The 10580-nt window shown below is 39.4% G+C and overlaps 2 protein-coding genes across 2 annotated transcripts; one reads left to right on the forward strand and one right to left on the reverse strand.

The window, feature by feature from the left end:
* Positions 1-1037: 1037 nt before the first annotated feature.
* LOC139529027 (uncharacterized) lies at positions 1038-2012 on the reverse strand. Its single transcript, XM_071325261.1, has one exon. It carries the CDS (start codon positions 2010-2012, stop codon positions 1038-1040), a length of 975 nt encoding a protein of 324 aa, XP_071181362.1.
* Positions 2013-3620: 1608 nt separating this feature from the next.
* Positions 3621-10142, forward strand: LOC139529028 (uncharacterized). The gene has a single exon (XM_071325262.1). It carries the CDS (start codon positions 3621-3623, stop codon positions 10140-10142), a length of 6522 nt encoding a protein of 2173 aa, XP_071181363.1.
* Positions 10143-10580: the final 438 nt, after the last annotated feature.

Here is a 10580-nt window from a genome sequence, read left to right on the forward strand (position 1 = left end):
AAAAATGCAAAAAAAAAAAGTTTCCTTAAATGTACCCCAACCCACTAACGATATCAACCGGATAAACATTTGAACCTATTAGATTTGCTCTAAATGCTTTAGTTTCAGATATATATGCCAAAAACTGAATTTAACACTCATGTTTTATTCTTGTCCATGTTGGCCTTCTTGAATGTCGGGCGGGATCATTGGACACATGTTTCAAACTAGATACCCAAATGATGGTTTTGGCCAAGTTTGATTGAATTTGGCCCTGTAGTTTCAGAGAAAAGAGTTTTTTAAAGTTAACGATACGACGGACCAGTAATGAGAGGTGAGCTAAAAATAAATATCACAACATAGACAATAGTGCATAATTTAGCGTTAACAATTATCAATCAATAATTACCTGCATTCTGCAGAATTTTAAGCAACCATAGAAATAACGAGGTTAAACAGACTAATTTCTTCCAGACGAATATTCAAGAGCCTAACATAGGTTAAGGACTTCTTATGTCTTATTTCATATTTGTGTTGTTTAGAGAATTTGGTGTAATTGGGTGTACTTTCGGTTTATTTCTTTACTAGGACTTTAACTTTGCCATAATTCTATTTAAAATCGATCAACAATCTCACAAAATATTCAAAGAATCTCAAAATTCATCAACAGAAAAATATATAATTATGCAAAAAAAAAAAAAAAAGGCAAAAAGAAACATTTGAATTTTCTGTTGGAAAATTATCAGTTTTTAACTTGAGTTGGACTAATGTCTTCGATTGGTAAATTTTTCGGATTTTTTATTGATTAGATACTCGTTGTGATGAAATAATGTATTGTATCCTTGTTCCCCCTGTTCCCACGGATTTAAGCATTGCTTACCAAATAGTCGAGTATGGAATGGTTCGGCGAGAAGACTATTAACGGTGTTTTGGTGTGAAAAGGGAGATAGCAAGCTTCAAAAATTATTTTTAGATAATATAATAGTAAATGCAAAAATAACAAAAGCATGAACAAACATATACGCGATTACACAAGTACTTAATAAATATCTTTTATATCAATTGTTCACGTTATACAAATATGCGTAATCATAGGAATTAGCAACTAACAGTTTATTGGTAGATCTGTCATAATGCAAAGCTCCCGGATGTGTCAATCCATCTTCTTTAGATAGAAGTTCTTTATGAAATAATCCATTATTTGAGATTACAACCACATTACAAGACGCATTTCCCGATACGTATGCACTGCCATTGCTGTCTACGGCGATACCATTTGGGGATTTCAAAACATTCTCATCTTTGAATATCCACTTAGTCCAATATGAATGCTCACCAGCAGCCGTGCATGATGTTCCAATGCAGGTAACACTGTGGGTTTTCATGTCTGTGTAGGCATGAGGCGACATTTTAGTAGAGATAACATTATTAATGAATTCCTCTTTCAGATAGATCTCCTGTATTCCCAGCTTTCCAGCACAGTAACATACGCAATTGTCATTGAACAAAGCCGCTCCAAAGCTGTGTGATTTTACATTAATTTTTTTCTTCACTTTCTTATTCTCGATATCAATTATATATATCTGTCTTGAATAGCTTTCATCACCTGACGTGATTACAAGGATATTATTCCCTATAGAAACTACATCATACAGAGGACCAATATTCTTCATTTCAAACTCTTCAGATCCATCTATTCTAAAGACTTTAATTTTACCCCAATGCGAACACGTGAACACCATTCTACCATCGGGAAGCATGGAACAACCATTGACATTTGCCAACATTGTGTACATCTTGCGTTCTAAGGTGAGTGTTTTATCATAAAAACTTCTAGACAGTTCCCATTCTTCAGTATTTAATGAAGTGACATGATTTTCTGTTTCTTCCGAGACATCAGGTCGCTCTTTACATTCTTCATTAAAACCTGTATTGCAAACTTGGCATTCAGTTATGGATTGTTTATCATCGTGTGTGGATTTATCACTTTGAAGTTGGTCGCAATAGCCAGTAATAATACTTTTATTAGCCATAACCTGCAATTATAAACATAAAGAGAAAGTTACATTTTATTTGAACAGCACCAACATTAATTGTCATTGGACAACATTGTGCATCAATAATGACAGACCGTCAACATAGAGTAGCAATTCTGAAACTGGTCGATTCATAACTTCTGTTATCGGTCATGGGTCAAAGTTTGTTTGCTCTAACGCCTAAATATGTGCGAGCGGATTAACCGGAACGTCAAAATCAAATTTCATAAATATAATTACCACTGAAACTGCAGATAAAGAATATCTTTAATGATATTATATGTATCGAAAAAAACTAAGTTGAGTGTCTAGGAAGCGTGTTTTTTTTTTTAGAATCACAATCAGGTACGATTGATGTTAAAAGATGGTGAAGCAAACTACATAAAAATGGATCTGTATGATAGATAGATAGATAGTTTTATTAACCAATCATGGTGCCCAAAATTTGAGCTATACAATCAAATGAATTACAAAATAAAGCACAGAAAATGATTAGAATGATTAAAGTACATTTAAACAAAAAACAAAAAAACCAAAAAAAAAACCACATGAATACACATTTACACTAATTAACCTGATATAAACCAAGTTATTGTCAAAACATAGTTGTTATGTGATGTCTTCGTTTCTAATTTTTTTTCCCGAACTCCATTATTCTCTATTCTTTATGTTTTGTCCAACATGTTCTTTGACGTACATCCTATTCAAACCCTTCTTATAAGTAAAAGAAAATCAAAACCAAAGCACTGTTTGATACCCGTATTTATACTTTTTACAATTTATCGATAAACGTGATAAACTATAGTCTCGATCATCAGTGATATAAAAATGGTAATTTATGACATTCGGAATAGTATCGGCTTTTTTAACTTGTTGTTAGAGATAATGTCCAAGACTAATAACTATATTCTGTTCCACATTCTATGTTTATTTCTTGTTTTCATTTTATCCGGAACAAATTGAACTGGACCGATTTCTTAAATCACCGTATTTATCGACCACTTTTAATTTCTGTGACACCGTCCGCATCAATATTTCAACACATGGAAAATGGACGACATTTCTACTTTCTGAGACAATCGTGACATACCACTGTCAAGTACGTTTGATTCATTCATAAACTGTGATAATTTATCCGTTTAACTCCGATATTTTTGGATAAGTGATTTATAAATACATACGAACTGTAAGTTATTTATTTCCGAGAAATGAACTGTAAATTCTACTTTCGTTTTTGACTCGATTAATACTCTTGTATTTAACTTTCATATTTAATTCATACACATTGTAAAATATTGTATTTTTATTTCTTTCAGTTTACCAATCTACTGACTATTATGTAACCCTTTCTGGTGGAAGTTATAATTACAATTTCAAACAAGTTGTGTTCGTTATATCTTCATGGAGATTGCGATTGCAGTCACCTGGTTAAGCTAGTTGAGTCCGGCTCAGCATAGTAAATTGACAACAACTTGTCTACACATCTCCTGATCAGGAAATACAACGGAGCATCGTTCGTAGCTGTTACATCGACACTACGCAACACAGCTTGTGCGTCCTAGGCAGCAAATCAACAACGTTGAACAAACATTGCCGATTTACATCATGGATCCCAGTCAAGCGGAACAGCAAGAAGAGGTTCAGCCCCCAGAGGGAGATGTCACTGAAGAACCTATAGAGAATCCGTCTATAACCACACATGTAGATGAAAATCCCGAGACGAGGCGAGTACGCGACCTCACAGAAAAAGGTAAAGGCGTTTACACAGAAAAACGTAACAAGTTCTGTGAGGAACTAGAGGCCCTTTGGTCAGATATAACAACCCAGTTATTGGAAATCACCACACCTCCCAATGAACTTCAGCAAGTCTTAACAACTCAGGACAATCTTGTAAAAGCCTGTACAAATTATCGTAGGCTCACAGACGAGTATCTGGACTTCCTTAAAAGGACCAGAACGTTGGACAGTCAAAAAGACATTGACGCATGTAACCTCACATTGGATCTTCGTCTGTCCAAAGTGGAACTGGCCATGGAATCTCTACACGAGCATCGCCTTGCCCTCACTAAGGCTAAATCAACTAAAACAAGGACCTCAGGCTCAAAAGGTAAGAAAACCTCACACAGCGGTAGCTCTAACGTATCGGATATGTCAAGCCTAGCACGGAGGAAGCGTGCCAAAGCAGAGGCCGCTAAATCAAAAATAGCCTTTGTTGAACAACATTCACTTATCCTACAACAAGAGGCAATGTTAGAGGAACAAGCCCTGTTCAGACAATCTGAAATGGAACAGGAAGCAGCGCGCAAAAAGGCTGAAATGGAACAGGAAGCCACACTTAAAAAGGCTGAAATGGAACAGGAAGCCACACTTAAAAAGGCTGAAATGGAACGGGAAGCCACACTTAAAAAGGCTAATATGGAACATGAGGCAGAACAAGAGGCCATACGCAGAAAAGCGCAAATCAAACAAGAGGCTGCACGTGTTAGCCGAGAAAAAGCCGAGCTGAAGGCCAAGTTAAACCTTCTAGAAGCACGCAGAGAGGCTGCAGCCGCAGAAGCCGAGGCTCGTATCCTGGAATACGACGACAGCCAAGCGTTTAGCGATCTCCCTAACGAAAAGGAAGACCCGCTCCAGCGTGTGCAAGATTTCGTAAATAAACTTCCTGTATCAACTGCTGTAAAGGAAGTAACAGGACCTCAAAAGAAAAAACAAATTCCTGTTCATATCGAGCTGAGTCACGAAGCACCAGCGTTCGTGCCATCCGTGGCACCGAACTTACTGTCACAGACATCTGCTGTCTTGCCTTCCGATTCTAAGTCACCGGAAGTTACCTCTATCCCAGATCTGGGATTAGTAACCGGCATTCAAAAACTAGGCCTTTCAGATGAGATCCCTGCTGAACACCAAAAACGGGGTGTTAAAGAAGCGATCCCTGTCTTACGCACAAAACAAGACGTTATAGAAGAGATCCCTGTTTCACACCAAAAACAAGGCGTAATAGAAGAGATCCCTGTTGCACACCAGCAACAAATCAACCCAACATCGGAGATTACTAGATTTCTCTTGCGTAAGGACCTGCTTTTCTCCCGATTAACAAGCTTTAACGATCGGGCAGAATCCTTCCATACATGGAAAGCAAGCTTCAAAAACGTGACAGACGAGTTACAAGTATCTGATTCGGAACAGATTGATTTATTGATCAAGTGGCTCGGTCCTGAGTCTGCTAAACATGCCATAAGCATAAGAGCGTCGAACGCCAATAATCCTACAATAGGTATACAAAGATTATGGAAGAGGCTTGACGAGCGGTATGGTGCTCCAGAAATGTTGGAAGCCTCTCTCAGGAGTAAACTTGACAAATTTCCAACCTTGACGAATAAAGACAACGCACGTCTTTATGAACTGTCTGACATTCTATCAGAAATAGAATACCACAAGGAAAATCCCAAGCTGGGATGTCTGCTAGCTTATTTTGATTCGCCGACCGGAATAAACCCTGTCATTGAAAAACTACCATATGGACTTCAGGAAAAGTGGATTACAAGGGCGTCTAGATACAAATCTAACCACGGCGCTGCCTTTCCTCCCTTTACAGAGTTATCTGCATTCATCAGTGAAATCAGTAGAATTAAAAACGATCCTGGATTCATCTTTGGTTCAAAGGTCACACCAAATACAAAAGGTGCTGCGCCAAGGTTCACGTCTTACCCCAAGACTAAAGTTGGTACTCATAAAACAGCGGTTGAGCAGCAATCCGGAGACGCCAGCAAACAAGGTCTTTGTATTCTGCACAATACAAAGCATTCCTTAAATGAATGTCGAGCGTTCCGAGCCAAATCAATAGAGGAACGCAAAGGTCTTTTGAAAGAAAACAATGTCTGTTACAAGTGTTGTGATTCTACCAAACACAGAAGCCGGGAGTGCAATGCACGCATAAGTTGTAAAGAATGTGGAAGTAAACAACACACTACCGCACTACACATCACTAGACCACAGCAACCTGTAAGTTCTCAGTCTAGCTCACCTAAGCAAGCCTACGGCGGGGAGCCTACAGAATCGGCTGAAACTAAGTCAACCTCAGTTAACTCTATCTGTACTGAGATCTGCAAAGATACATATAGCGGGAAATCGTGTGCTAAAATACTTCCTGTGAATGTTTATCACAAAGATAACCAGTACAAAGTTATTCGAATGTACGCCATCATTGATGACCAAAGCAACCGGTCACTAGCATCGCCCGAATTCTTTAATCTTTTCGACGTCAAAGATAAACCGGAGAACTATACTCTATCAACATGCTCCGGCAAAGTAGTCACTTCCGGGAAAAGAGGAAGAGGTTTCGTCATGGAATCAATCAATGGTAATGACAAGTTTGATCTTCCTGTACTGATTGAATGTGATCATGTTCCCAATAATAGGGACGAAATACCTACTCCTGAAGTTACAATGCATCACCCTCATTTAAGAGAACTTAGGGCTAGCATTCCACCAATAGAGGAAAATTGCCAAATTCTTCTCTTAATTGGCAGAGACCTTATAGAGGCACACCATGTCCTTGACCAGCGCATAGGACCACCCAGAACTCCATATGCACAACAATTGAAACTGGGTTGGGTAGTGATAGGAGAAACTTGCATTAACAAACAGCATGTGCCTCTTGAGTTAAATGTCAAAATTACTAACATTTTACCTACAGGACAACCTTCAACGTTTCAACCATGTACAAGCAAATTTGACATTCGGGAAAACTACACAGACCCCGTTAAGAAAGATTTACAATCGCCACTCTTTGAAAAAACAAAGGACGATGATAAGCCTGGAATGTCATATGAAGACAAAATGTTCATGAAACAGATGGACAACGAATTTGTCAGAGACTCGGAAGGAAGTTGGGTAGCACCGTTACCGTTCCGAGTGCCAAGACAGCCATTGCCAAGCAACAAACCACAGGCTCTTCATCGTGCTAACATGTTAGACGCCAGTCTGAATAGAAACCCAGTAAAGCGGGAACATTTTCTTACATTTATGAGTAAAATCTTAGATAATAATCATGCAGAGCTCGCACCACCGTTGGGCGAACATGAAGAGTGCTGGTATTTACCATTGTTTGGTGTTTATCACCCGAAGAAACCCGATCAGATTAGGGGTGTGTTTGATTCTTCCGCCAAATGTAATGGAGTTTCACTCAACAGCGTCCTGCTAACAGGTCCAGACTTGACCAATGATCTCTTGGGAGTACTGCTGCGTTTCCGGAAAGAAATGGTCGCAGTAACTGCAGACGTTCAACACATGTTTCACTGCTTTGTAGTGAGAAAAGACCACCGAAATTATCTGAGATTTTTATGGCATAAAAACAACGATCTACAAGAGAACCTTGTCGAATTCCGCATGAGAGTTCATGTTTTTGGAAATAGTCCGTCACCTGCCGTTGCTACACTTGGACTCAGAAAAGCAGCTCAGGCATCAGAACAAGAGTTCGGCAGTCACGTGACTAGCTTTGTTACAAGAGACTTCTACGTTGACGACGGTCTTACGTCATGTCCTACCAAAGAGGAAGCTGTTAAGCTCTTGAAGGACACACAGCAAGCATTAGCAAAATATGGAAACTTACGCCTTCACAAGTTTGCCTCTAATTGTGCGGAAGTTATGTCTGCATTTCATGCCAGTGATTTGGCTTCAAATCTGAAAGATCTAGACTTAGAATGCGACAGCAAACCCTTACAACGTAGCCTTGGACTCAGTTGGGATGTAAACACTGACAATTTCTTATTTCAATTATCATCTGAAAACAAACCAATAACTCGGAGAGGAATTTTATCGACGATAAACAGTCTCTACGATCCTCTTGGATTTTTGGCTCCTGTGATTATAAAAGGGAAACTACTATTAAGGAAAATAGTATCAGAAACCGTCGACTGGGACCAACCTCTCTCTGATGACACAGCAGCTGAGTGGAAATCTTGGAGAGATACTTTAAATGCTATCGAAACATTGCGCATTCCACGTACTTACGTGCCGTATCTCAGCAAAACAGCCACAAAGGAGTTGCATGTCTTTTCTGATGCATCAGAAAAAGCCATAGCAGCTGTTGCATATCTACGCACGACCGACAGTAGTGGTGAACCTAACATAGGGTTCATTCTTGGGAAAGCTAAAGTTGCACCAACGAGTGGTCACACTATTCCACGACTTGAATTATCTGCTGCTGTATTAGCAGTTGAGATTACACAAACCATTGTGGATAATTTAGATTTACATATAGACACCGTGAAATTCTACACAGACAGTAAAGTTGTCTTAGGTTACATCAGTAATGAGACAAGAAGGTTCTTTTTCTACGTCGCCAATAGAGTAGAGAAAATAAGGAAATTTAGCTCTCCAAGTCAATGGAATTACGTACGAACTAACCGTAATCCCGCAGATTCGGGAACAAGGTCCGTACCAGCCCACGAAATTCATAGCAGTGAATGGTTATTGGGACCAAGACAACTTCTTTCCTCAGAACAGAAGAATTCTGAGAACATATATCAGCTAATAGATCCAGAGGAAGATGGAGAAATTCGTGCAACTGTTAATGTTGCAAAAACATTTGCCACACTTGAACATAAAGGTATCGGAACTGAAAGATTCAACAGATTCTCAAACTGGACATCACTTGTGCGAGCGATTGCCTTTTTAGAACGTTTCTCCCGTTTACACGGGTCAAAACAGGCATCACCAGTGACCTCTCTGGAAGGCTTTTCGAATGCCGAAAATTTCATCTTAATATCTGCTCAATATGAAGTTTACGGCGATGAAATAGATTGCATTAAACGCCGGGAACAAATTCATAAGCGGAGCCCGATAGCTAATCTCAATCCGTTTGTGGACGAACGAGGACTATTACGAGTAGGAGGCCGTATTGCCAAATCTGACTTAAACCTCCGTGAAAAGAAACCATTGATCGTCCCTGGACGCCATCATATAGCGACATTATTAGTTCGACACTACCACGACACGATAAAACATCAAGGTCGCCATTTTACAGATGGAGCGATTCGTTCCGCAGGATTCTGGATCGTCGGAGCTAAACGCTTGATCTCTTCTATCATTCACAAATGTGTGACATGCCGCAAACTAAGAGGAAAAACTGAGTGTCAAATCATGTCTGATTTGCCAGAGGACCGTCTTGAGCCGTCACCCCCGTTTACCAACGTTGGAATAGACACATTTGGACCCTGGACAATTGTTTCACGTAAAACACGCGGTGGATACGCAAACTCAAAACGTTGGGCAATTCTTTTCACATGCTTAGTGACTAGAACTGTTCACATCGAACTAATCGAGGAAATGAGCTCTTCAGCCTTCATAAACGCCGTCAGAAGAGTCGCCGCTATAAGAGGTCAAGTTAAAATTTTCCGATCCGACCGTGGAACAAACTTTATTGGCGCAATCGACGATTTAAAGATTGACTCGATCAACGTTGAAGATGGACCCTTCAAGAACTTTCTGTACAATTCTGGTACAACTTGGATCTTCAATTCGCCGCATTCGTCCCACATGGGTGGAGCCTGGGAGAGAATGATTGGTATCACCAGGAGAATTCTTGATTCTATGCTTCTAAATGCAGCCGGAAGAAGCCTTACGCATGACGTGCTCAACACACTAATGGCAGAAGTTTCAGCAATAGTGAACTCTAGACCTCTTGTACCGGTTTCAACAGATCCAGAGAATCCGTTAATATTAACTCCAGCTATGTTATTGACACAGAAAACCGACTACATATTCACCTCAGATCATCTTGGAGAATTCGATAAACGAGATCTATGTCTTGCCGAATGGAGACGAGTACAGGCTCTTGCCAGTGTTTTCTGGTCCCGTTGGAGGAAAGAGTACCTGCCGTTACTACAACAAAGACGAAAATGGACCGAAGATCGCCGTGATCTCATCGAAGGAGACGTCATTCTTCTAAAGGACAAAAACCTTTGCCGTACCCAATGGCCCGTTGGAATTATAGTGAACTCATTTAAAAGTTCAGACGAACATGTCCGAAAAGCAGAAGTGCGAGTAATCGTTAATGGAAAAGCCACAACCTACACACGCCCTATCGTGGACATGATTCTTCTCATCGAGAATGACTGTGTATAATTAATATTATAGTGATACTTTGGATTTATATAGATATTTTAGTGTGTGACATATTTGAAATAGTGATATCAGTTAGACATCAGACGGGGAGTATTCTGTTCCACATTCTATGTTTATTTCTTGTTTTCATTTTATCCGGAACAAATTGAACTGGACCGATTTCTTAAATCACCGTATTTATCGACCACTTTTAATTTCTGTGACACCGTCCGCATCAATATTTCAACACATGGAAAATGGACGACATTTCTACTTTCTGAGGAAATCGTGACATACCACTGTCAAGTACGTTTGATTCATTCATAAACTGTGATAATTTATCCGTTTAACTCCGATATTTTTGGATAAGTGATTTATAAATACATACGAACTGTAAGTTATTTATTTCCGAGAAATGAACTGTAAATTCTACTTTCGTTTTTGACTCGATTAATACTC

The sequence above is a fragment of the Mytilus edulis genome, chromosome 6 (assembly GCF_963676685.1).
Source record: "Mytilus edulis chromosome 6, xbMytEdul2.2, whole genome shotgun sequence".
Taxonomy (NCBI): domain Eukaryota; kingdom Metazoa; phylum Mollusca; class Bivalvia; order Mytilida; family Mytilidae; genus Mytilus; species Mytilus edulis.

Coding starts and splice junctions, on each gene's coding strand:
- LOC139529027 (XM_071325261.1), bottom strand. CDS start 2,012: ATGGCTAATAAAAGTATTATTACTGGCTATTGCGACCAACTTCAAAGT.
- LOC139529028 (XM_071325262.1), top strand. CDS start 3,621: ATGGATCCCAGTCAAGCGGAACAGCAAGAAGAGGTTCAGCCCCCAGAG.